The 27,628-nt window shown below is 37.8% G+C and overlaps 1 protein-coding gene across 1 annotated transcript; it reads left to right on the forward strand.

Annotated features, from left to right (window-relative positions):
• Nucleotides 1-1,493: 1,493 nt before the first annotated feature.
• Nucleotides 1,494-27,415, forward strand: nrbp2a (nuclear receptor binding protein 2a). The gene is made up of 18 exons (XM_057334500.1): nt 1,494-2,063; nt 20,375-20,497; nt 21,472-21,573; nt 21,663-21,752; nt 21,873-21,913; nt 22,207-22,301; nt 22,405-22,428; nt 22,779-22,862; nt 23,234-23,289; nt 23,403-23,498; nt 23,577-23,709; nt 23,881-23,983; nt 24,065-24,115; nt 24,210-24,345; nt 24,698-24,751; nt 24,828-24,891; nt 25,100-25,155; nt 25,304-27,415. The coding sequence occupies exons 1-18, from the start codon at nt 1,944-1,946 to the stop codon at nt 25,400-25,402; spliced, it is 1,527 nt and encodes a 508-aa protein (XP_057190483.1). The 5' UTR covers nt 1,494-1,943; the 3' UTR covers nt 25,403-27,415.
• The last annotated feature ends 213 nt before the right edge of the window (nt 27,416-27,628 follow it).

Genomic DNA, 27,628 nt, shown 5'->3' on the forward strand with positions numbered 1-27,628 from the left:
CTGTTTTAAGTTTGGAAACGATATGTTATCTTTATATTATTATGTTTACAATTATACAGCTCAAATGTGTCTTTACACATGAAACCTGGGATTACTGCAAGAGATTCCACTAATGTGTTTTCATAATACCTTTTATATTTATTGATTGTACATTTACTTTCATCTTTTCTGGTTCTAAAGCTGACATGTACTTGATTCAAATTAAGGCTCATCCAGGTTTTTTAAGCTATAGGCAGTCTTTTTATTTTTTACTTTAACTTGTGAATGAATAACATGAAAGGGAAAAAAACATAATTAAGAAGGAAATACAATATACAAGGAAATCTTTACTCATTTCTACTGAATTAAACAAACGAACACAGTATATGCTTTTTGTTTTTATGAGAATAAGTCAATCTTAAGAACCTTGCAGATCGTCACTGTTCTACGAGCACGTGTCAAATAGAACGAGGCAATTTTCTTTGTAACGATTCATCTTTTTTACCAGCAGAGGGCACAAAGTAGCCAACAACACATTTGTGAGCCTCACGTTCAATGATTGCTGTTTATAAAAATAAACAGGGAACAGACTGTCATTCTGGTAGGCAAGAAATGGCAGAAAAAATTGTTCAGGTAGATATTACCCCAGAGATCCTAAAGTAGAATTGCTTTTCAGAGAGAGTATTTGGTAGAATAATATTAATAAAAAGCTGTTTTAATTAATATTTTAGGAATTATCTGTAATAAAACTCTTTAAATAAGAAATATAATTTTACATTCTATTGAACAGAAGTTGCTTTTAATTTACTGGAATCATATATGAAAAGTTGCTTTCGGGAACTCTGCGTTTTGCAAACTGCTTAATCCAGTATGAGGAAATACAATAAAGCACAATGTTATGTTATTTACAACATTCTGTGCAATTGTTTAACCTTTGAAAAGTGCAAATCAGTAGTGAATGTCAGTGCGTCTGTATGCCATCTCTACAGACAGAACAAGTGTAATATCACTGCTTATTTATTGCTTTTTGGTGATTGATGCAAACCTACGAATCTATACACACTTTCATCTTGCTTCCTCATGCAACATTCCAAGGCATTTCACAATAGAGTGAACTGTAGAAACTGTAAGTGTGTGTTTGGGGGGGGTGTAATTACACAAAGATATATGTGATTGTGAGAAAGGGTGTTAAAAGAGGCAGTGAAATGTTTGCAAGCATGCCTACACACCATAACTGACCCATTTAAATACCAGTTACAACAATTATGCTACAACTACGCAAGCCTTGACTTGAAGACAAAATTACACACAGTCAGCTTCGCGTAACTTTACACCCACTGTTAATGAGTATATTTGACTTGACTTGAGTGTTTTGAGGTTACAAATATGTGTAGACTTTATCATTTTTGATTGCATTATTTGTGTTATGTGACTCTGGAACGCTTTTAATGTGTACAATGCGTCAGAGACTGAGCAATCTAACATGCATTGAAATGTCTGTCTTTGCGACACGATCCCATATGCGATGACTGTGCATGTTGTCCAAGCTTTACGGTAGCATACTAAAAAGGGGAAATTCACAGCGCTCCAGCCAGTCGGAAAAGCTGAGGGGATATGAAACGACGCTTGCAGGGCATTGAAACGTACACGTTTCTCACGTACGAGACTGCAAAAAGGAGCTTTATCCTTCCTCCAGGAATCCTTAAGGATGGGATTACGTTCACCGTAACACTGACTATTTTACCGCGCTTAAAAAACAGCCTTCACGACTCGTATCATTTTACCTATATGTTGCATTATTTCATGTGCTTGGCGGTTTTAATACACACCCTAACGGAGACCAGCACTCTTCGATATCAGTCAATGATACACGTTTGCAGCTACAGTATCGCTGTAAATCGTAGTAGGTGCTGTGTGCACAGTTGGTCTTAAAGGAGCCATTAAAGGGAGCACGCACGGGTAAAATGACTATGTCCGTCCCGGAGAAGATCTCGGGGTCGGGAGGTAAAGAGGAAGAGAGTGAAGATGAGAGTGAAATCCTGGAAGAAAGCCCCTGCGGCCGCTGGCAGAAGAGACGGGAGCAGGTAAACACCGTCACACATATGCAACATGCCAGGTTTCTTTTAAAAGCGATGGCTTGATCGGGCTGCACATGTGTTTTGAGTGTCAAACGCTTTAGAATTGACAATGCAGTGTATTTCGCCGACATAAAATAAGACCAGATGTGGGTGTCTAGTTGGGTTTCTCCACATGGACACAGATGACAGTGATTTGCAGCTGTTATAGTTTCTTTTCTGCATACTGAATGAACCGTTTCGAAAAGCAGTGTGCGTATATCGACGCACGTGTACTTTGATGTCAAGCAAAACTTTTTTAAACGACAACAGGAAACATTTTAGAAGTTCTCAAGCAAGTTTTTTGAGGAATGTAATGTAAACATGGGAACTCGCGTCCAGCCCCTCCCCCTCTGCGCACGCGCACTTAAAGCGATACAATGTATCCATTAGTAAGTTACAGATTTTACAAGTTTTTTATTAGTTTGTTATGTTGCTGTTGCCTGAGATAACGTGTTGATATTGCACGTTAAAGCGTCAAGAGATCAGGTTTAAAAGATAAGCCACAGTTACAGTATACTAAAACCTTATCAGTCCTAGCACACGTTCAGCCTATCTATAACAGGACAGTGTAACGTCAGAAACACCTCTTTCAACCACGTGTTATTTGTAGTATTCTCTGTGAAACTATTAGTTTACTCATGAAATATTACCACAAAGGCGTGTAACATAAGTGCATCTTACATGAATTTATTTATTCATCTAGCCCTTCCGACTTTCTCTAAGATTAGGGGTTAGTCTCAACAGGTGTGGTTAAAGTTGCATGTTCATTTTTCTTGACACAGAGTAACAATAAAGATCCAAAATTGGATAAAAACAGTGGGACAACGAGGCTGAAGCACATTTTCCTCTTTGCGAATAGCCGTAAGTGTAGGACTGTTACTAGTGTGTGGCCCACGTTCTTATTGCGTCAGCGTTGTAAAAGGGTGCCAAAGCCCAAAAGTGTTGGCCAACAAGACAGATGTGTTTGTACAACAAGAATGAATGTTTGGTTTGCATTGAATCTTTTATTTCCTCACTCACTACTTTTACATGGAGAGGAATGTGTCAGTCAGACGTCTCTGTTCTGCAGGCTGTAATGCTGGGAGTTGTGTGAGTCATCTGTCAGTAACCTGTTTCGAAAATGTATGCCATGCGACTATAGAGTAAGACGATATAAAATAATTTTGTGAATGAATTCAATTGAGGAATCATAACGGCGAGCTCCTGAATCACGAAAGCACACTATCAAGGAAAGTGACACATCAACGGAGTTGTCCTCTTTAAACATGTGTATAATAGTTCAGCCCCTGCACTCAATTATCACCAAGCACATGTGTGTGAATGAGAAACACCAGGTGAAAATTAGTCAGCCGGCAGCTGGGAGACCGATGATGCTCTAAACCGCTTGTGATTTTTCACATGGCTATAATACACTAAAACATTAAGAAAGTCCAAAAACTAGGTCTACTTGTTGGTTTAATTGAGTTTCGTTTAAATTAGCTTGTATTCCCTCTCTGTTGTAGTCTGTTGTGACATGTACAGTGGCAAGTGTGAATTAGCACATTTTTGAGTCATGCTGTAATTGAGGTGGTAGAATGGAACCATTATTGGAGAGACTTCTTTGATTCCAGCCAGCTTGGCACAGCTCTTAAACACTAATGTTATGCAACTGTTTTTCCATCGTTTTTGCTGTTTCTTAGAAGACATGTTCGCCACAGTAGAGTCTAATAAAAACCTATCTTTGCTTATTTTATTTGACACATTAAAGGAGTCATATGACACAGCTAAAATGAATATTATGGTTTGTTTTAGATGTAATGAAATGTGCATACACGATTTAAGGTTAAAAAATGCTGTATTTTCCACATACCGTGCTTGTTTGCATCTCCTCTTTGCCCCGACTCTCTGAAACGCGCAGATTTTTAACAAAGCTCTGAAAAGCAAGGTGTTCTATGATTGGCCAGTTAACCAGTGCGTAGTGATTGGTCGAATACTGCAAGCATGTGACAGAAAGTAACGCCTCTTACCATATTTGAAACATCAGGTTCCAAGGCAATAGTGCTGACAGTACTGACTTGCGTTAACATTTGGGCAGTCTTAGTCAACTGATACCACTGAGGTGGATTTGTGGGGGTGTGGTTACACGAGGCGTTTCAGGCAGGTCTGGGTGAGCATTCGCTTTTAGATAGAATGCTTTTTTTGTTCCGACACTTTCATTTTTGCAATTTTACGTGTCTAATACATGCATGGGCAACATCACACCAAACACACCAAAGACACAGAAAAACACGTGTTCGCGACATATGACCCCTTTAATAAATTTTCTTTAACTAATATGAGGTATTGATGCTTGCTAACTTTTCAGCTGGTTTCCTCCCTACAGTTTAAATTATGAAGCGATTTAAAGGAACAGTTCTCCCAAAAATTAAATATTTACTCACTTTCATGCCATTCCAGATGTCTATTAAATGACTTATTTTGCTCATTTGTACACAGATACATTTATAATAAAATTCCATCCTTTTATCATCTTATACGATATAAAAGAATGTTGTTAACCAAACAACAGCGGTACCCATTCACTTCTATTGTATGGACACAAAACCAATGCAAGTCAATGGTTACCGCCATTGTTCGGTTACCAACATTTTTTTAAATATGTGTTCTGCAGATGCAAGAAAGTCATACAGGTTTGAAATAACAAGAGGGTGAGTAAATGATGGCAGAGCTTTTATTTTTATATTGAGTCATTACGTTTCAGACATTTTGTCAGATAATTCATATATTCTTTCTATGCTAATGAAAAAAGTTGGAAAAGAAGCCAAAGCATCATTCTTTGTGTGTGTAGCCAAGCAACTCACAGACTGGAACAGAAAACGTGAGTGGAGCGGAGCGACAGCAATATGCTTAAAGTATTCTAAGATCACTCTGCTCCAGCTTTCTTTCACGCTCACTTCATGCTGCAAAGACTCTGACACTATGAATGCTGAAGTGGAGTATGCAGAAAATTACAGTCATGCATTGAACTCATGCTTTTATCCAAAGTGACATATAATGCAGGACTTACTTTATAAAAAAAGCAATAATATGATTTATTGAAGTGTGAAAGACTTTGTAAAACTAAACATAGCAGCATTATCACATCTGTAGCATCAGTGCTTTATTTGTAAACCCAACAGATTGCAAATTTCTTGACCTTGCTATATGAGTCACGTCTCGGAGATTAAAAAAGCCAGGCTATCATCACTTTGCTAAGGGCATGACATGAGTAAAGGGAGGAGAATAATGAGCCTCTGAAGCTGTGCAGTAGGACTAAAGTTCACCTGGTGTGTCTAATGAGAAATGCTAATAAAATGTTCGATCTGTGACCGTCAGATATTCCCAAAGGCAACGCCGTTTCATGGCTGTCTGTATTAACAACCTTCTTAAAGATACAGGCACCCTCACAGACAGAAATCTGCATTGATTTAGTCATTCTGCGCAGCATGCAGAACATCGGTGTGTCTAACTCTCTCTCACACAAAGACACACACATCTACACAATTCAAGACAGAATTTACAGAACATACTGCATGTTGTCTGTTTAGCTTTTTAATATTATTACTGGATATTTTCTAAGGAAACACGTCTTTTGACATGGCACTATACTGGGAAATAAAGGATATTGCTGTATTAACATACTTCAGAGACACTCATATCATTGACTTCAAAGAATTTATTTGTGTTCATTGTATCAAAGGGCATAGGTTTGGTTTTAACTTTGGCAGGGACCTTTTCAAATTAGTCAAATACGTATCGTGTTTTCCCTCCACTTCAAAATGCAGTGCTTGTTACAGTTGATCAGCTGGTTTGGTTTAGATTGAGTAATTATAAGTCATTTAAAGGGACAGATCACCAAGAAATAAAAATTCTGTCATCATTAACTCACCCTCGAGTTGTATCAACACGTATTGGATTCAATCTTTTTGTCAACTTGTTTTCTTTCATTTAGGACTGGTTTTGTGTTTCTTTTTCAAACAGATTAATTTTAGGCCTAGTTAATCTGAGTTTAGGCACCTCAGTCTTTGACTGAAAAAAGTATTTTTGGCAATAATTTTGCCAAATTAAATAAAATATGACCAAAATTTGCTTGTTGTTCACACTAGCCTACTTTAATCTAGACCAATTTGTTTAACCAGGAAGTTTGTTTTGAAATGCTTTAATTGTGTACAAAATGGCACAGAATCACACTTGTGGTGTTCCCGTGTCAAAATGACCCGCCTACCAAAGTGATCTTATAAATCACTCGATATGCTATATATCACCAAATATTGGATTCAATCTTTTTGTCAACTTGTTTTCTTTCAGTTAATACTGGTTTTGTGTTTCTTTATCGAACTGATTAATCGTAGGCTTCATTGATCTGAGCTTACGCATCTTAGTTATGCATGAAAAAGCATTATTTCCATATTTTTTTGCAAATATTAAATAAACAAAGTCACCAAATTTCAGTCCAATCCAATAACATTAACTAGTATTGTTGAGTAAAATAATTTTTTGGGGGGGTCAATATGACCCGAACACAACATGAGGGTTAAAGTGATAGGTCACCCAATCATTTACTCAGCCTCACGTCATTTCATACCTGTATAAAAATAACTTTGTTCTGATAAACACAGAGAAAGATATTTGGAAGAATGTTAGCAATTTTCAATTCTGTGACATCATTGCCTGCCATAGTAGGTCAAATTAAATGGTAGTCAAAGGTGCCCCAGAACTGTTTGTTTTCCTAAATTCTTCAAAATATATCACTTTGTGTTCAAAAGATACAATATTTTTTTCCTAATATGGTAGGGCAGGGGTCGGCAACAGGCGGCCCCGCGGGCCAAAACTGGCCGGCCAGCAATAATATCTGGCCCGCGCCAGCAGCATTATTTTGCCCACAGCTGGTTCTGAAATGGATATGTCACAATCACGTCTTTAGTGAATTTGCCTTCAAAATAAAAGTAAGAGAACGTTTTTCCAGAAATGTTTTATTTTGAAATGAATTGAGAGCTTTTAATTTGAAAAGTTATGAAAGATTCAAAGGAGTCTGTCGATAGCTAGACACACTCCTAAAATAGCCGTCATGAAATATGGGGTATGAAAAAAAATAACAGTGAAGCATTGAAACGATGGCTTATAACGCGGGGCCTCAGCACCAACACGTGAACAATAACAAAGCAAATTCAGTTTCAGCTTTGAAAACCTCTGCGTCAGTGAATAGCCGGTTGTGTCGTGCGATTACCCAAAACGCTTTTAGGACGTACTTGTCACTTTCTGTTGATCTGTGAAGCCCCGCACTAGGACCCTGCTGCTGTGTGCATAGCTTGCTGTCAGTGCTTCAATCTTGCGCTTTCGTGCCTCTGTTTGGAGTGGAAGGCCACTTTAAAGTAGCCTGACTACGTACTTCCGCTCAATTTCAGTTCGCTTCTGTACTCCGTCTGATATAGCAAACCAGCTCCCAGATTATCTCTGGCTCTGCACCAGCCGTCCAACCAACGAACAGAGGGCGGGCTGAGAGCCGTGACGTAGACTCTAAGCGCCGAATTTAAGATTGTAGTTTAGGTTAGGGAAATCTAAAACGACAGCGGACATGGAGACACGGGATGCTATTCGCTCTGTTGTGGAGAATATTCCCTGCATTTGCCAACTGAAGCCCGAACAAGAAGAGTGTTTGGTTCACATTTTGAATTGAGGTGCATTCGATCTCAATGCTGGGTTCACGATACGATACACATCTCGATATTTTGAACAAAATTCAAAAATGAAACTGAAATTCAAATAACATTTATTTTCAAAATATTAACAATTTCAGTAACTTATTTTGTTGCACATACAACTTAATAAAGAATTTTAACATTTTAAGGCTTAACTGAAATTAGAGTTAAGATCAGTGTCAATTTTGACAGCAAATTAATTCGTTTTAGTCAGTCTTTTGACTAAAATGCAATTTAGTTTTAGTCATCCCAATTTATCATAGTTTTAGTCGACGAAATCTACATTATATTAGTCTACTAAAATCTATCTGGATTAACTCATTTAATTGGTGTAATTAAATGTTCCATACAAAGATTTAACTGTTTCGACATTGCAATTAAATTGGAATTAAATTAAACCAGGTTACCATTACCTTTATTTTTCAGAAAAGTTGAGTAACTACTGGATATGCATTGTTGTAACACAGAGAATATTAGACCATGAACGACATGTAGCAGTTCATTCAGTCTCATTTTGACTCAATTGACTCGTTCGTTCAGTGAAGGGCGTGTTCGTTCAGTACATTCAACCAATGAAACGCTCTGACAGAGCTCACGCTCAAGCGCTATTGGCTCGTGTCTCTTTGAAGCTGCGCTGTCTTTGCTTGAGACAGTAATGAATGAGAAAAATCTTTCAAAAAGACATAATTATTACATAAACTGTATTACATTTCTTCAATCATGCAAATCACATACTTGTTTTTTAGCATGTCATTCGATCTTTTAATATACAGTTACGACTCACTTCATCGCTTCTCTGATCGGAACAGCGCTGGTTTCTTTTGGCTTACGTTATGCAGCAGCTCACGTTAGCGGATAAATTAACATTGGCATTTAAAAACGTTTGTGCTGCCTTTGTAATGAGTGACTCGGGGTGACTCACCTGCAGTCACGCTTCAAGGTTGCTGTGTTTTAACGGCGATTGTGAAGGAAAATATGACGCTTTGTAAACCACTTGGAGACACAGATTGTGTCTTGTGCTTCTCTCTCTACCGCATATGTGAGATAAGCACACGTGACGCGCTGGCGCAGAGTAGGTAGCGTATTGACTGCTGAACGAATAGAATTAAACATATCGTAAAATATTCCCATCTCTCTACGATGCTCATCGTAACATTTTTGCATCGCGAAATATCGTAATACGAAGTATCGTTTAGTGATGGGTCGTTCTTGAACGATTCGTTCATTTTGAACGAATCTTTAATGTGGCTCGGGAAGACCGAGTCGTCTCGGGGAGTGATTTGTTCAGTTGCGCATGCGCATTGCGCAACATTCTATGGGTCCTGTACTGGAATTAGTGACAAAACGACTCAAACCCGAAGACTCGAAAGATGAACTATTCAATTCTCTTTCCGGCTCAGACTGCATTGGTTAAGCGTACAGGGCTGTCACGTGATGAACGAACGACTCAAACCAGAAGACTCGAAAGATGAACTAATCAATTCTCTTTCCGGCTCTGGTTGAGTCATATTGCACAGCTAAAACAAATATTATTGTTTGTTTTAGATGTAACGCAATGTGTATACACCATTTAAAGTTTAAAAAAAGTTGTATTTTCCATATACCGTGCATGTTTGTATCTCCTCTTTGCACCGCCTCTCTGAAACGCGCTGATTTTTTACAAAGCTCATCGCTCTGAAAAGCGAGGTGTGCTATGATTGGCCAGTTCACCAGTGCGTAGTGATTGGTCAAATACTGCATGCATTTCACGGAAATGTAACGCCTCTTACCATATTTGGAACATCAGGTTCCAAAGCAATTGTACTGACAGACAATACTATGAGATTTACAGTTACGCCCACCTTAACTACGTGTAGATTTGGGCGGTCTTAGTCAAATCATGTTACGTAGTTACGTAGATTCGCCTGGGTGTGGTTACACGAGGCGTTTCAGGCAAGTCTGGTTGAGCATTCACTTTTAGATAGAATGCATCTTTTGTTCCCACACTTTCATTTGTGCAATTTTACGAGTCTAATACATGCATGGGCAACTTATAACACACCAAAACACAGAAAAACACGTACTTCCGCCATATGACCCCTTTAAGCGTACAGGGCTGTCACGTGATAACGAACGAACGACTCAAACCCGAAGACTCGGGAGATGAACTAATCAATTCTCTTTCCGGCTCAGACTGCATTGGTTTAGCTTACGAAGCTGTCACATGATGAACGAACGAGTCAAACCCGAAGACTTGTCAGATAAGAGGTGTGGTGAGCTAATCATAGACTAAAGACCCAGGTAAACAATGAATTAATCTTTTCTGTTTCTTATAGCATTATAGTTTTGTATTGTTTGTAATGTGATCAACGTTTGCATAAGTAGTAGATGTGTTAGGAAAGTAACATGTAACATTTTAATTATTTTGCTGAACAAGACTCAAAGGTCCGAGTCAGTAAAATGATCCGAACTTCCCATCACTAGTATCGTTACACCCCTAGTCATAACCAAACGTTATGTGATTGGCTTACGGGTACACCAATGATTTGAAACTTCAGACTAGCGCCCCCCCCCAACCCCCCCACCCGAGAAAGTAAACGCTTGTCAATTATGCCCTTCCAGACTCTGTCTACGAAGCAAAGCGAAGTAGCAGAGTTTGGTATTACCAGGCTAACTTTAAAGGTCCAGTTTAGTAAGTGAGGAGTGTAAAAAATAGGCTACGTTAAATAATAATTATAATAATTATATTACTATTATGTAATTATATATAATTATATAATAACTAACTATATTTTTAAAAGTAGGCTATTCTAGTTGCATTTTTCATCAATTAAGTTCTTAAATTATCCTTTGACTATGTTCTGGCCCGCCATCTAGCGGCGAATTTGTTTTTTTTTAACCTGATGACAAACTTACTTGCCGACCCCTGTAGTAGGGGATGATTTCACAGAACTGAAAATTGCTATTTTATTCAGGTTTAAAACAACCTGAGTGTGAGTAAATGATGACAAAATTTTCATTTTTGATTGAACTAACCCTTTAAGCATTTAGCTTGTCTTTTCAATTCAGTCCGCACAATGACAGCAGATTCCACATCCATTTGTGAAAAATGCAAACAACCTGCTTGAGGTTTCACAGGTAAATAAGCATGTAAGTGGGTAGTTTGCATGTTCCACTGTTGGTTAGAGTCTTTTGTCATTTCTCAGAAAAGAATGTGCCTTTTTTTGTCCCTGACAGTGAGTGTTGTGCAGATGATTCAGCGGGTCCAACATTTACAAAATAATGATCCGTGTAAAGCTGACACCATGTCTACACGGGACGCGAATGAAAAATTATAATGTGTTCTAATGAGTTTTATTTTCTTTTGTCTTGTCTTGTCGCGCCGCGCTTAGTCCGGTGTAGACACTGTGTCACTTTGGCCTACTTCGCAATCATTTCCACTTTTTACACACATTTTTTTGTGATTTGACAGAACAGTCACATAATTGAAAGTATTATTAGCAGCTTTTTCCATTGTGCCTGTCTAATTTTTGGCTATGTTCGCACCGTCTGTGTGGGAATTGTGTGACGTGAGAAGACTGTGTTGTGTTGTTGTGTGAACGTGGTGATTGTTTGTGGTCATTATCAGACAATCACAGGTTACAGACACACTCACTTATTAAAAGGTGGTCATTATGCATTTGTGCATTTGCCCTAATTATTAGCCCAGTGGAAAGAAACACACATTCCCCTCCTATTAGCAGAATACACTTACTGCGCTGTGAGAGGGAGAGAGAGGGAGAGACTGGGAGTGAGTGAGGCTTGGCTAATGGCCAATGTAAATAAAACCCAGTAAGCGCCATCTGTCTTAATACACTAAGCATCCGCACAGTGTTTCTCTCATTTGCTTGTTGTATTGCTCAGGTTCTAGGAAATCAATAACATTATGTGTGTTTGTGTCCACTGTACATTTTCGATTTCAGTTAAACTAAAACAACAATCCCAGGTAAATTGCCATGGAAACGTTTTAGTCCAGTTTTTGTGGAAAACGAATGAACGTAAACCATGTATGCATGTTATTTCAGTTACGATGGGACTCTGCTTACAAACACAGAGGTGAGGCAAGATGTGTACATATTCAATTACTTGCATGTCTTGTATAGCTTGACCAAGCCAAAGGACCTTCTGAGACTGTAGACATTCTCATTCAGACCTCTGCTTATCTTTCTTTAACACCTTATATTATCAAGGTTTTCATATAGGTCCACTTGGATTTACTCTTGGCATTGGTTCTAGTGGAATATGCCAGCCCCAGACTTCAGGCTGTGTTAGTATCCTAGGACAACTTAAATGTCAGGGAAGGATTTCTGTTTCACATAGTAAATCAGACTCCAAAAGTAAATAAATGCATTAGACTATGACATGCATTGCAGGGTTTTCTGATCGCATCATTATGGTTAAAAGTACTCATGTTTAGAGGCTTGTTTTGAAACATTAGACCTCTGTTTTTTTCTCTTAAGGAACCGTTCACCCATTAATACAAATTCTGTAGTCTACTCACCTACTTACTTAAGTCAGAACCTAAGGCCATGACTTTAGTTTTAAAACCAAAAATGGGACATTTTAAAGACTGTTCATGTTGCTTTCTGACCATTATGCTGGAGAAATACAGTAACCAGGGGCTCTCAAGCTCCAAAAGGTATAATTACACAGGCTGTATTTAAGGGTAACTGAAGGCAAGTTTGAATACGCTGAAGTGCAGTTGACATTTAAGAGTTATGCTGGAGGCGAATTCATCGAGTTGTAGGTTGTAAAATCATGGCACTTGCATGTGTCATTTACACAAATAAAATGTGTATAACCTTTTGTGTTCAGCTCTTTTACTCTCCTCTGGCAGCAACCTCACGGGTAGCTGTATTACATTAATATCTCAATGTATAATCTTCATAGTTGTATCTCAGGACCCTACGTGTTCTGTAACTTTTCTTTTTTATGAAAGTGTCTTTTAGAAGATCAGTCACAACTGTGTTATTGGTGACGTTGTATCTTTGCTACAGGACTACACCTTTACCACCTTATATGCAGCTTGTGTAAGATTCAGCCTTTTCTGGTGTCAGATTTATTCTGCAAGAGTAATCTGCTCGCTTCTCTAGTCTGTTGATACAATGCTACTATTCAGAAAAGTTAATACGTGATAGGTTGTTTTCATGAATCATGAATCGGTGCATGCTCCATCTTAAAGGGGTCATATGGCGCGAACACGTGTTTTTCTGTGTCTTTGGTGTGTTATAAGTTGCCCGTGCATGTATTAGACACGTAAAATTGCAAAAATAAAAGTGTCTGAACAAAAGACGCATTCTATCTAAAAGCGAATGCTCACCCAGACCTGCCTGAAACGCCTCGTGTATCCACACCCCCACAAATCCACCTCAGTTTGTGGTATGAGTTGACTAAGACCGCCCAAATGTACAGTATACGCAAGTCAGTACTGTCAGTACAATTGCTTTGGAACCTGATGTTCCAAATATGGTAAGAGGCGTTACATTTCCGCCACCCGCTTGCAGTATTCGACCAATCACTACACACTGGTTAACTGGCCAATCATAGCTTTGTTAAAAATCCGTGCGTTTCAGAGAAGCGGGGCAAATAGTAGAATCAAACAAGCACAGTATGTGGAAAATACAGCGTTTTTGAACCTTAAATCGTGTATACACATTGAATTGCATCTAAAACAAACGATAATATTCATTTTAGCCGTGTCATATGACCCCTTTAAAAGAATCTCATGTGACTGGCTCTCTGTAAGTGTATCGAAACTGTAAGAATTCACAGATGACACGCATACTGTGTATACATGGAATTCCATTCAGCGTTTAACTTTGCTAATACCGGAGGGGGTTGAATAACTACCTGAAATCATCCATCATATACTTTATCCTGTCAGCAAGTCAACCTGTGTGTAATGTAGTCTTGGTCTTATGGATTGATTTATTTGAATCTATTGTGCTTTTGTTTTCTAAGATGTCAGGCTGTCATACAGCCCGCTCATATTGATTGATATCCGTCTAATTTGGCAAGAGTAACACATGAATTGAGTCTTTGATGTCAACAACAAATGATATGAAAACTATTTTCTACTCTATTTTAATAGTTGACAAGTATATTTTGACCTAACTGTGCACCATTATATGGTTAGTTGGATTCTCTGCATTATATGCATGTTATTATGTGCAAGCATAATTTTTTCCCATGCAGTATTGGAACCGTATGGTGACCATCCAACACTTATGAACTTCTTTCCTTTCTCATATTAAAGCTTGTTCTAACAGAGGAATGAAAAATACAGCTTTAATTTCTCAGAACCTTCACATGAAGTAATATTAGTAAAAATCAGTAATAGAACCACAGTAGGCTTGTTGTCACTTGTCCACCGCGGAACCGACCCCCACCGTCATTTAGAATTGTTATAGTAATAAATCGCTTGGTTTAGTTAAAGGCCAGACTGCGCATCTGAACGCGGCTGCTGTATTCAGCGGAACAAGTGTCGCAGCAAAGATCAGCAGCAGGAGTTAGATTTCATTCATCATGTGAGGAGGGTGAAGTGCTGACTGACAAGACGATGGTGGAAGCTTTTCTGTCAAAGAACATATTAGAATATGTAAGCACTGTCATCAAGAGCCGGTTACTTTTTAATATTCTTTTTGATCTAATTTTAAAAAGCCAGTGCTTTGCCATTTATTTACCATAAACGTTTTTCGTTTCGGCTATTCCTTTCTTATTCGTTTCTTATTCATTTATTCATCACAAACGTTTTTCGTTTCGTATCGTATTCCCTTTCTTATTCATTCCTTATTCATTTGTTTTTTGCACAGTGTGTGCCGTGATTGCTCGTTTTGTTTTAGGCAACTTATTTAACGTAAAGGTTTTTTAATTTCGTTTCCTATTTATTTTGATGCTTGATGTGTGTCGTGATTATTCGTTTTATTAAAGGGAACCTATCTGACTTTAAGGTTTTTTATATTCGTTTCTTATTTTTTGCATAGTGCGTGCAGTGGTTATTCGTTTTGTAAGGTCTGTGTTTAATATAAGCAAATGACATTGTACTTTTATGTAGTTTTGTGTGTTTTAATAAAAAAAAAAATAAACCAACAATAAATAAAAAAAATAAAAATACAAAAATAACAAAAATAAAAAAAAAAAAAAAATGCGTCATGCGCACGCCCGCATCTTCGACCACCCCACAGCAAACCCCTCACCCCCGATGTCACCTGTACTACCGGTGTTTTTACATGTCGATTAACCGGTGGGAAAATTTCATCACTGCCACATCCCTAAACCACAGTAAGGGGAACACTCTATTCACACTATGACTTCCCACATCTTCATTGTCACAATGATGGCCATTCATGTGTCGTGAGCGCGGTGACTAACACATCACATCATGATGTTTCTTTCCAAAATGCTCTTTGTTTACTTTTCTCGATTGTTCTTCTCCGCTCTCTTTTTTTATGACGTCTGTTGTTGCCCATACATATTGTACCAGCCACAGTTTATGATCATTTCTATTCCGTCAGCATTGATCCGGTGTGTATAAAGCACTCGTTCAAAGACAGAGCTCTCAGAACAGCACAATTTACTTTTGTTATAGTTGCGCGAGTCTCTGGTCTGTACTGGGTCTGTAAAGCTGCCCACTGTTCTTGACAAAAAGCCTCCAGGTACTGGAAGTTCTTGGTTTTCCAAGAATGCACTGTCCGAGTTCTTCCCCACAGTGTCTCGGCAATGTAGAGAGACAGATTTCGAAGAAAAGATCTACATATAACTACAGGTATAGCTATAAATGTTACTTCGCTATATTTTCGCAATCATTTAAAAGTGGGTGGTCACTTACTTATCTATCTATTTATTTAATGATCTTTTTATCTATATTTATTTATTAATACATTTATTAATATTTTGTGTTAAATGTTAATAGTAAACTCAAAACTGACATATCTCTTCTAGCCATGGGAATTCAGAAAAATTAAGAATTAATGTATTATATTTTCACATTTTTTAGTACGGTCTAGTCACCCTTTGCCAATATGTTTCTATCCACTGTATGCTGGGCTCTTGTATACTTCTTTATAATTATTCAGTCATCTATTTCCAAAACAGTAAATAATAATAATTATGATTATTATTATACCTTATTACTATTATTATTAAGTAAGTTAATTAGTAGTTTTCCTCTAGCTCAGTGGATAGAGCATAGCGTTAGCAATGCCACGGTCATGGGTTCGAACCCAGGGAATGCACATACTCAGATACAAATGTAATGCAATGTGAGTAGCTTTGGATAAAATCGTCTGCCAAATGCATAAATGTAATGTACATGTAAAAAACATTGTTTTTTACTAGGAACTAGTGTGTTTGCACAATTATGTTTTGTCTACGAAACAAATGTGAAACATTTAAGCATGCGCCTTTAGATCAAAAGTTTTGTTTGGTCGAGGCCTGATGTAATAGGTTGTCACCTGCATTGGCCAGATGTTCCCTAATGTTCAGGTTTATGTAATATCTGCATTACAGACACAGCTGCTCTGAATGCAGGTTTGCCTCTCTGGTTAACAAAAAATACTTTCCACCGATCTTGACTGAACGCACACAAAGCTCTCAAACATTGTATCTACAATAGGGTGCAACTATAGACCTGCTTTCAATAATGTGAACTCCATGAATTCTTGGCTTACAACACACACCTACTTTACTCAGTTTTCCCCGAAAGCAGCTCTATTCATCAGTAACTGCTGATATTGCCAACTTGCCAAGTCTTTTTTCAATCGTGAATACGAGATAAAAGGTTTGAGCCCTTTGGGAGAGGGATGCCCTCGAGGCAGGAGCTGAAAGTGCGTCGCTTCTCTCAGCTCAGTTTGTCAGTCGAGTTACACAATACAGCTCAAGGTAGTAGAGGGTGCAATAAAAGCTTGACAAGTGTGACAGTTTTTACTCGAAGGCTTATTGCGTTTGTTGACACTAAGTACTCCCTATGCGTGACTGCCAGGTGTTGGACTCTCCGTTACCCTGGGTTAGTATTAGTAATTCAAAGTTTACAAAATCATGGTTAAACAGGTATTCACACTGTATATGTGTAAGCTCTTTGTTTTACACCTTATACTTTTGACGTCTCTATTCAGGATAGTCACGTGACGTAGAAGTGGAGCTCGGGCTTCACAACACCCTTTTAGAAGTGTGAAACATTGCTTTTAAATGGATAGTTCACCCCAAAATGAAAATGATGTCATTATTTATCCTGTATACATTTCTTTGTTCTGTTGAACACAAAAGAAGACATTTTGAAGAATGTGGAAACCAAACAGTTCTGGGGCACCATTGACTCCAATAGTAGTTTCTTTTCCTAGTAGTCAATGGTGACCCAGAACTGTTTGATTACTAACGTTCTTCCAAATATCGTTCTTTGTGTTCAGGATAACAAAGAAATTTATACAGGTTTGAAACAATTGAGGGCGCGAGTAAATGATGACAGAATTTTCATTTTTGGGTGAACTTTAACCCAGGATTTAAAGGGTCCTTAATCTGTCTAAAAAAATTTAACCAGCGTTGTGGAGCCTTTGAGTGTATTGTTTAATCCTCTAGTCTTAGAAGGGGTATTTGATCTCCATGAGGCTTTTTCTGCCTATCAATAGCAAGCTAATGGCATGGAATCCAATGATGAACTTTTCTTCAAAACCCCTGGACTGTCCATGGATGGTACCTTAACAAAAGAAGACAATTTCCATTAGCCCATAAATAGATCCACATCGAAGTGTCATGTTTCCTGAACTGGGCAGTTGGCGTCAAATGGGAATAACAGCTGTTCTGCTCATCTCCTTTATTTCTTTGAGAATTTTCCCTACAGGAATGTGGACAAGCATGTTTAGATGTCTCGTTTACTTCAGCTCTGGACCCCTGAGTAGAGGGCCCTCGGGTTGTTTTGGTGGTCTTAAGTGACCACTGGCACTTTCGCTAACAAGAGTTGTTTGTTTTCACATCTGGATTGGGGGTCCAGCTTGATGCAGTCACACAAACAGCTTTGTTCTAACATTACAGCAGCGGATTGATGTGTCAATCCGTATGTCAAGTTAAACCGGTGACGACGGTGAAACGGGTCACCTTTCTTCATCACAAAGGTAGCCACCCCGCAGAGAATGGCTCCGTATTTGTGCCCAAACAGGATGTTAAGCCCTTTCTTTGGGGGCCCTGTGTGTAGTTGTGGTTAGTATCTTGAACTAAAGCCCTTTTTAGTGCACTGTATAGCTAGATATTGAAAAGCCCGCCTTTATCTGGATAAAAGTAAGCAATAATAGAAAAACATGTGGGTGACAAGCGAATGGAATAAAGGGGCAGGAAATGAAAATCTTACGTTTTTTTTATGTGGGTTCATGTTTGAAGGGGCTAACTGAGATGATATCACCTGGTTTTATGGGCCCCCTGTTATTTGTTCAACATTTTATTCCCAAATCAAAAACAGACCCAGACAGACCAGGGTCCAACAAGTGTACAATTGTGCCTGTGTGTCTTTTAGCTGTTGACTTTAGGTGCTTATAGTTGTTTATATGCTTTTGAATAGCAAAAAAACACTGTGGCTAATAGACCATAATATGGTAAATGCTAGTAACATCTTACATGTGCATCACTGATGTACCATACTTGGCTACAAACAAATACTGAGTCTTTGAATGGCCGTAATTGAGACGCCAGTTGAGTGGAAGGACACTCACTGGCTCACAGAGGAAATGGAAAAGTTTATTTTGTTTTCAATGACATTCCTCGTCTGTCGGTGAAGCATATGGGGAATAAATTAACTCCAAAAGTAATTGGACATGCTTTCTGTGGCCTTGTTCTCTCGCTTGCATAACCCAGCTTTGCTGTGCTCGGCCAGCATCAGTGGGGTCGTTCTGTGGATCCCATTTACAGTTTGATGGAAACGCTTGAAAAGTTTTCTTTGCATGATTGTTAATGATTATTAACATTCAACATGGAGAAATGATACACTTAAAGGGATACTTCATTCCAAAAATTAGTTGTTCCAAATCTGTATAAATGATGAACACATAAGAATGCTTATAACCAGACAGATTTTACCCCCCATTGACTACCATAGTAGAAAAAATACAATGGTAGTCAAAAGTGCCCCAGAACTGTTTGCTGTACTACATTCTTCAAAATGACTTCCTTTGTGTTCAACAGAAGAAAAAAGTGATAAAGTAATTTTTCCTACTATGGGAGTCAATGGGGGGCAAAATCTGTCTGGTTATAAGCATTCTTCCAAATATCTTTCTCTGCGTTCATCAGAACAAGGAAATGTATACAGATTTGGAACAACTCGAAGGTGAGTAAATGATAATCATTTTTCGGTGAACTATCCCTTTAAAGGGACAGTTCATCCAAAAATAAAAATTCTGTCTTCATTTACTCACCCTTTAGTCGAAATCTGTATACATGTATTTGTTCTGTTGAACACAAAAGAAGATATTTTGAATAATGTAGGAAAGCAAACAGTTCTGGGACACTTTTTACTACCATTGCAGTTTTTCCTACTATGGAAGACAGTAGTGGCCATGAACTGTTTGGTTGCAAGCATTCTTCCGAATATCTTTCTCTGTGTTCATCAGAACAAAGTAATTTATACAGATTTGGAACAACATCATCAAGTAAATGATGACAGAATTTGTATTTTTGGGTGCCGTGTTTCTTAAACCATTAAAAAGCTTCATTTGTGCAAGTGAAAATAATGAATTTTAATGTATGTTTGGAGGATTATGTCTTCCCGGAGGGTAACAGGGTTGACAGTTTTACAGAGTAACTATGAGTTTTAACATTTATTCTAGGGGTAGTTTTAAAAAAATAAGTTTTAATAAAAGTAGTAATTACTTTAAAATGAAGTAATTCCAATCATGTTTGAACGATATAGTGAAGTCCAGCAATATTTTACTTCTATAGTGCAGCTGCATCTCAGTGGGACTGCATCGTGCTGTTTCTGTTTCCAAAACATGGATGTTGATCATTGGGAGGAGATAATATTTAGCCTTTAAATGGGAAAACATACAAAATATTGGGTGTTTTTTATGAAAAAAAAGGCCTGGTTCTGTTCAGAATATGGGGGTAGAGTGTTTTGGGAGCAAACAGCAGAACGTCTGTTTGTATAGCCTATTATGATGATCATAATATATATATATATATTACATATATACATAATATGATCTGTATTTACCACATTACAACAGAAACAACGGGCAAACATTACAAGACTGTTGATTTCATGCTCAGTTTATGCAGTCGAACTTCGAAGTCACAACGTGCTCTCTGAGAGTTGTGAAGCAGGGGGCGGGGCAGAAGGCGGAGAGGGGCGTGTCTCAACTGCTTCTCCTTACAGAAATACACATTTCCTGTGTTAACAATACCAAGAATTTGATACTAAAATACCACGTTTCCAAACACTGCAAAACCTTGTGCAACAAAGTAAATATTGCCCCATATGTTAAATGGTACTTTGTGTAAACTTGAATGCTGCGTGTTACACCTAAAAATGTCTTACCACACTAACCAATTTTTTTCTTGGTTTAGGTCAGTCAGGGCAATGTCCCAGGAATTGAGAGTGCGTACTTGGCCATGGACACTGAGGAGGGGGTGGAGGTTGTGTGGAATGAAGTGGAGTTTTCAGACAAGAAGGTTTTCAAGTCCTTTGAGGTAAGACCACACTTGGCATAAATATCTTGCCCGCAATACTTGGTGTGCCGTTTTCTTGTAAATTTGCTTGTTGCCTCTCATTTTGATGCATTAAAGGAGTAGTTCACTTTCCAAATGAAAATGCTGTCATCATTTACACATCCTCTTGTCATGTCAAACCTGTATGACTTCCTTCCTTCCACAGAGCACAAAAGAAGATATTTTGAAGAATGTTGTTAACAGCCCCCCATTCACTGGCATTGGTTACAATAAAAGTGAATGAGGGGCTGTGCTGTTCTGTTACCAACATTTTTCTTTTGTGCTCTGCAGATGAAAGAAAGTCATACAGGTTTGAAATGACAAGAGGGCGTGTAAATGATTTTACATTTTTTACATTTTAAAATGATTTTCATTTTGAAGGTGAACTACTCCTTTAAGAAACATCTGTGATGGATAGTCATGTTAAACCAAGTGTCATGGACATGTTAAAGGGACTGTTCACCCAAAATGAAAATCGGTTCATCATTTATTTACACTCATGTCATTCCAAACCTGTATGACTTTCTTCTGAGGAACACAAAAGAAGATATTCTGAAGAACACTGGTTACCAAACACCTCCACTGACCTCCATTGTATGAACACAAAAACACTGAGGCATTTCTCTAAATATTTTTTGTGTTCCACAGAAGAAAAAAGTCACATCATTTTTATTTTTGGGTGAACTGTCCCTTTAAGTTATGATGCCAATCTGTAGGCAAACTTTGTTTATTGACCAACCATGTTTTTTTGTGAGGTTCGTGAGTGAAAGAAGTGGTGATAATACTTTCAGACCTTAACAGACTTTCTATTTTATTTTGTAGTAGCTAAGTTTATACCAAATTACTACAACAGTACAAAGAAAGTGATATTACACAACCCATACCAACAAAATGTGTATTCTTTTCTAGGTTTTAGGACAAACTAAACCGATCTCTGTGTCGATGTATTTATGCAGGAAAGGATAAGGGAGATGTTTGAGAACCTGACGCAGGTGGAGCATCCAAACATTGTGAAGTTTCACAAGTACTGGCTGGATATGAGAGAGAACAGAGCAAGGGTGAGATACAAAAACGCCTGATACAACAAGCGCTCACGTGACCTTTGCTCTGGATTCACACGTTTAGATTTTTATTTCCTGTCACACAGGTGATTTTTATCACAGAATACATGTCATCTGGAAGTCTTAAACAGTTTTTGAAGAAGACCAAGAAAAACCACAAAACTATGAATGTGAAGGTTAGACATTTCAATCTATCATTTAAATTGACCAAAGCTGGAGGACAACACCACCTTCTGGCAGGAATAGAGCAAATCAACAACAGACTGACAGTTCGTTTTGTGCTTTCTGTGTCTCAGGCATGGAAGCGTTGGTGCACACAAATCCTCTCTGCACTTAGGTATTTCGTTTTTTTTTTTTAATTTTCTTGAATCTGCTGTTATAGATGACGTTTTTATGTTTCATTATCTTGTCCAAACTTAACTGAGGCCGTTGTTAGTAAGCTAAGCATATGTATTGTGCTAACGACAATTTTGCACTTTTATTTCCAAATGCTATGGACACTTTTCATCTTTTAAAACTACTTTAAAATAGAAACTGGTTTGGAAAAATATAATTTTCCATATGTTTAAAAGGTTATTTTATCGGCAGCATGTGCATGTCATGATAACTGCTTGCTCTTCCTGTGCTCAGTTACTTGCATTCATGCGATCCGCCCATTATCCACGGTAACCTAACCTGTGACACCATCTTTATCCAGCACAACGGCCTCATAAAGATCGGCTCAGGTTTGACTGATGGGGATTTGTGTAAGCTTTAACTCAAAATAGAACAACAGATCTAACAGAACAGCTTTTAACGGGATGTTTGTGTCTTTCTTTGCTTTTCCAGTTTGGCACAGGCTGTTTGTAAATGGTGAGTTCACTCTTAGCTTTGTATGCCACGAGGAATGTTGTTATCTCAGAAAGATGACACAGACGGCACATAGTAGACCGTTTCTTTCCTACCTCTTAAACAATCATTTGCATACACAGGATTGGCCAAAAATCCACACACTTATCAGTTTACACAATCAAATACATCACGAAAGAAGAAAAGACCACTTTACCCTTCAGTTTATTTTTGTTTTAAATGTGAAAGGGCTTCATGTGTCGGAGACCTTCCTGAAATGGTTTAACTGGTTGTAGTTCTTCTATTGATACGACTGCATGCATAAAGTTTGGTAGTAATGTTAAACTCTTTTAAACGTCTCTCTTTTTCTTTAGTATTTGCTGAGGCTATTCATGGGAATGTGCACCAGCATCGAGATGAAGTGCGAAATCAGCACTTTTTTGCTCCAGAATACAGCCGTGAGTTTCTGATGGCTTTACCACCTTTATGTCTGCCTCTATTCTGTCCCAATATGCTTTTTTCTTTTAGTCTCAACATCTGCTTTATCGTTACCCATTTCTTATAGTATTTCTGCCTTGTCCTCTTTGTCTATTGTTTGTATTGTTTCCTTTTTCTTTTCTACTTTCTTTAAACTATTACTAATTTAGTTCCTATTGGCACTACAACTTTTCAGGTAAATTGTGTCCAAAAGAGATGACATTGAAAATGAATTATTAGAAAGTATAAAATAATAAAGTGGCATTTAAAAGCAATAAAAGCATTTTCATTACTTTTGGACCCCACTCTTATGTAAAACAGTTTCATAACCTTTTTATATCTCTGTCCGCAGTTGCCGAAGATGACTACGCCATTGATATATTTTCATTTGGCATCTGTGCCTTAGAGGTCTGAGAATTATTTCAACTATCAAATCGAGTATAATTATAATGTAACACTCCTTCAGATCAGCATTAAACTAAGATCAATGTTTCATTTTTTTATTCCCCATCCACCTTTAGATGGCAGTGTTGGAAATTCAGGCCAATGGAGACACTGCTGTTTCAAAAGAGGCCATAGACTATGCTGGACAGTTACTTGAGGACTCTCTAATGAGGGTAAAAGACTTTAACTGACTATATAACTAATAGAGCTCAGTTAAAGTGGTTTGGGCTAACCCTGCTTTACATTGACAGGAATTCATCCAGTCGTGTGTACGCACAGAAGCCAAGACGAGACCCACGGCTCATGACCTGCTGTTCCATAGAGTGTTGTTTGAGGTCCACTCCTTAAAACTGCTTGCTGCGCACTGCTTTATCAACAACCAGTGTAAGTGCATGTGGAAAACATTGTTCATACATTACGTACTAAGAAGTACTTTCATTTTGATTTTAGATAATGGATGGTCCATAAAAGCTAATGAAAAAGTGCTGTTGCATTGTAATTTGCTGTGCTTTGTTTATGATTCAGGTCTTCTTAAATATTTTTTCTTTTGTCTAGATCTCCTTCCTGAGAACTGTGTGGAAGAGAAGACCAAGTCTTATGATCCTAATGGCATCATGGCGGAGATTAATCATCGTGAACGACCTGGAGTTCATCTGAAGTGAGTTTCGTGGGATGTCTCCAATTGTTTCTTATTTTCAGTAGTCTCATTTTGTATTGTGTGTGTTTTTTGTTTTTTAAGGTATTCTCATGTTTCTCCCCTTGAGCTGGACAAATTCCTTGAGGATGTGAAGTGAGTCATAGATAAAATCTGCTGATGTTAGATTAAAACTTGTTTTCATTTCCATGCTTGTACGTTTTGAAACGACAACTTTTATCTTCTGCAGGAATGGCATATACCCCCTGATGAACTTTGCTTCCCAGCGACCGCATCACATCCCCCGCGCTCTTTCAATGTCCCAGGAACAAATGGAGACAGTGAAGACGCCAACCCCAGAACCACAAGAAACTGAAACCAGGAAGGTAAGAAACAGGAGTGGTTTTGATTATGGAATACTCCGTGACATCGTTCTCCATTGGTAAACAGAAAGTGGGAACACATAATGACGATGAACATGGGTCAATTTAAAAAATGCTGACGTCTGTTTAAACATTTCTCAGAAATCGTGATCAATGCATGTTGTCCATGTACAAACAATATTTAAACTAACTTTTAAATAGTATTTTTACCTTCCATCAGTTACATCGGTTTATACGCTTTTTAAGGTTCTGTTGTTTTGTGATACATTACATTTAATACAGACAAATATAAAACCGTATGTTACATATGTAGGTGTAAAACACTTAAGATCTAAATCCTGTTGTTTCCACACAGGTTGTCCAGATTCAGTGTAATTTAGAAGCAAATGAGGAAGGCACAAGGAGTCATGTGAGTTTATTATGTTTGGCTTTTTAACCCTCAGATAAACTGTGAACATTCTGCATCATCTTTTCTTTCTCTGTAGCTCTCTCTCTTTTTAAAGATGGATGACAGGCTTCACCGTCAGCTTAGCTGTGATGTTCTGCCATGTAAGTAAACATTAACTTGCTTTGATGTTCTCTTGGCTTTGTTTATGCGAGCATTTATGAAGCGTTATGAAATCGAACTCCATATCCTTGACTTAATGTTTTTCATGCAAATGATGAGTTTTGTGTCCTTTATATTTTTTATATTTGTCTTGACGGAAAATAAGCATATGCGTTATATTTCAGACTACATTTTCATTTTTTTCTTCAGCTGATACTCCCAAAGACTTGGCTAGTGAATTAGTTCATCATGCTTTTATTAGTGAGGTAAGCACAAGATCTTACAACCAACAGGTTTTATTATTTGGAAACTTAAATAATGGTCACCAACTCCTTCTTGTTTGTTTTATTATGCATTAGAAGGCAACAAGTTACAATACCATGCATGTCATCTTGTTTTTCTTGTGTCCTGCAGGAAGACTGTGAGAAGTTGGCATGTTTTCTTGAGGATGCATTATGTAAGCACTGGTCAGGCACGTCTTCCTCTCCTACTGCCTTGGCCGTGATGTACTAAAGCCCAGCTGGTCTGATCTGAAGTCCTGTAACAGACGGGCAGAGCCTGCAGAATGGGCTTGAGCTTGAAAGAGAGAGAGACAGATCCAAACTGACAAGAGAATTTGGGACAAAAACTGCAACATTACACAATTTCATGACAAGATGGCTTCCGTGTAAGTGATTGGCATGGGAGAAGTTCACACCAAACTACTCCGTACATTCACAATCGTGAAAGAGCTAAAGCTTTGATGTGAGATGTTACATTTTGTCTGATGAAACACTTGGGAGGGACATTTTTTATTCTTTGAAAATGAGTTGAATGGATTTTTAATCATTACCTGCCTATGACATAGCCCGTGCTCCACCCATCCTCCATTTGCCAGGGGATAAATGCAAAACCTTCGGATGAGTTTTGGGAACCTGAGAGAGGAGGCTAGAAGTCCATGAAATGATGGCTTCCCTTCAGGCAACATAACTGGATGATGTGTCTGTGTGTCCTAGACCTTAATGTATTATTTATTATTTTAAACTATTAATACGTGGTCTTAATATAGTCACATGTTCATTACTCTAAGCAAGGTAAATATAGAGAAATATAATAAAAAATGTAATTCTACATTTCTTTGTTAGTCTATATGTTTTAAAGAGCTGAGCAAATGAATGTATGGTACTTTGACAAAAGTGCTCTTGGCCTCCAACATACTAATGTTTCTCTCTCCAAACCCCCTGTTGTAGAGCATTATATTTTGCTCTTTATCAGGTGTGATTCTTGCAGAAAAGGCCTTTGTGCTAAATGAATGTGTTCAGAGTTGCTCTTATGTTGCTTTTGTTTTTAATCTTGTAATGTGAGTTGTTTGCTGTTTTAAGCAATAAAGCGGAAGAGCACTTCATATTGAGTTATCGGACCAAGAAAGAGGTTTCAAATTGAAAGAGAGGCTTCTCAACCAAAGCAGCAAATGTGAAACTCAAGCAATTAATCATAAGAGCATCTTGAGCAGCTAAATAATGCTTCCTATTATTAACAGTAGTTCACACTACGGCTTCTGTCCATCCAATGTCTAAATGCAGCTGTGTTGACATGGGATTTCCCCTTTACATTCATGTGAGTGCTTATACTTGATCAGCTGACTACTCGGGAGATGTTTAACATAATATATGTGCTCAGTTTACTTTTTTCATGTGATTTTTAATGTGAGATATTGTTTTACAAATACAAGCCTCATAGCCCTTACATGAAATAATGCGTACAGACAAATCTAAAATTATCTGACCCGTAATGGAATTAAAAGATTAAACGACTGCACTTGAATAAATGCTTTTTAAGGGGAGGAAGGCCTGTTCTTTCTTGCGATCTGCATGTTACCACAGTGTGTGTACTTTATTTCATGAATATTATGCAGCAGATTAATGTCAAAGGCCAAATATGTATCTGGGTTCAATGCTGGCTACGAAGATGTTGCTTTTCTTCACTTTACTGAAACTACATTGTAGCTATAATATCATGTATTTGATTGACACTTGCATATTTAAAACAGTTTTCAAACTGTAAAAAGGCCTATTTTGCAATGCCGGCCAAAGCAATAGTATCTTAGGGATGCTTTCAGTACTGTACTTTGCCAGTGGCTTTGACTTACCAATATCACTCCAATAACAGAAACACATGCATGTCAAAAATAATGCGTTTACAGAATTTCTCATGTTTGTTATTTTGGCATGTTTTTTTATGCTGGATGTGTTGCAGCTTCTGAAAACTATTAATCTCCACTTATTCTAGCTATTTCAAATGTCATGAAAACAGTCAACGTCCTCTCAGTGTTATTGTGAGACACTTTTATGTAAATACAAGGAAGATATGTGAATGTGCAGTGAATAACTCTTTAAAAATGTATTCATCTTCATTCCTGGTGTCCTTGTCATCTAAATCAGGACTTTTGCTTTGGGCAGTTTTATTTCCTTTTTATTTGTGTTGAAGTTGTATACTGTGACATTAAATACTACATCGTTAAAACATCTAATAAATACTTTAATATGCCAGGTCTTGTTTCGGGTTTTGGTATCTGTGTACTACCATTATACTGGAGCTTTTATAGCTATTCAACTATTATTTTACCCTTTTTGTTAACCCTAACGAGAAGTTAAACTCTACTATATAACTTAAATACTTTAGTATTGTTACTATAAGATTTTTATGTCAGCCTTAATGTGGCTCTGCGCAGACCGATTTAAGTCCGACAGCAAAGTGCCG

This window comes from Triplophysa rosa, linkage group LG5 (genome assembly GCF_024868665.1).
Source record: "Triplophysa rosa linkage group LG5, Trosa_1v2, whole genome shotgun sequence".
NCBI classification, from domain to species: domain Eukaryota; kingdom Metazoa; phylum Chordata; class Actinopteri; order Cypriniformes; family Nemacheilidae; genus Triplophysa; species Triplophysa rosa.

Coding starts and splice junctions, on each gene's coding strand:
- nrbp2a (XM_057334500.1), top strand. CDS start 1,944: ATGACTATGTCCGTCCCGGAGAAGATCTCGGGGTCGGGAGGTAAAGAG. Junction 21,753..21,872: donor ACAAAACTATGAATGTGAAG/GTTAGACATTTC, acceptor TCTGTGTCTCAG/GCATGGAAGCGTTGGTGCAC. Junction 22,429..22,778: donor GCACAGGCTGTTTGTAAATG/GTGAGTTCACTC, acceptor CTTTTTCTTTAG/TATTTGCTGAGGCTATTCAT.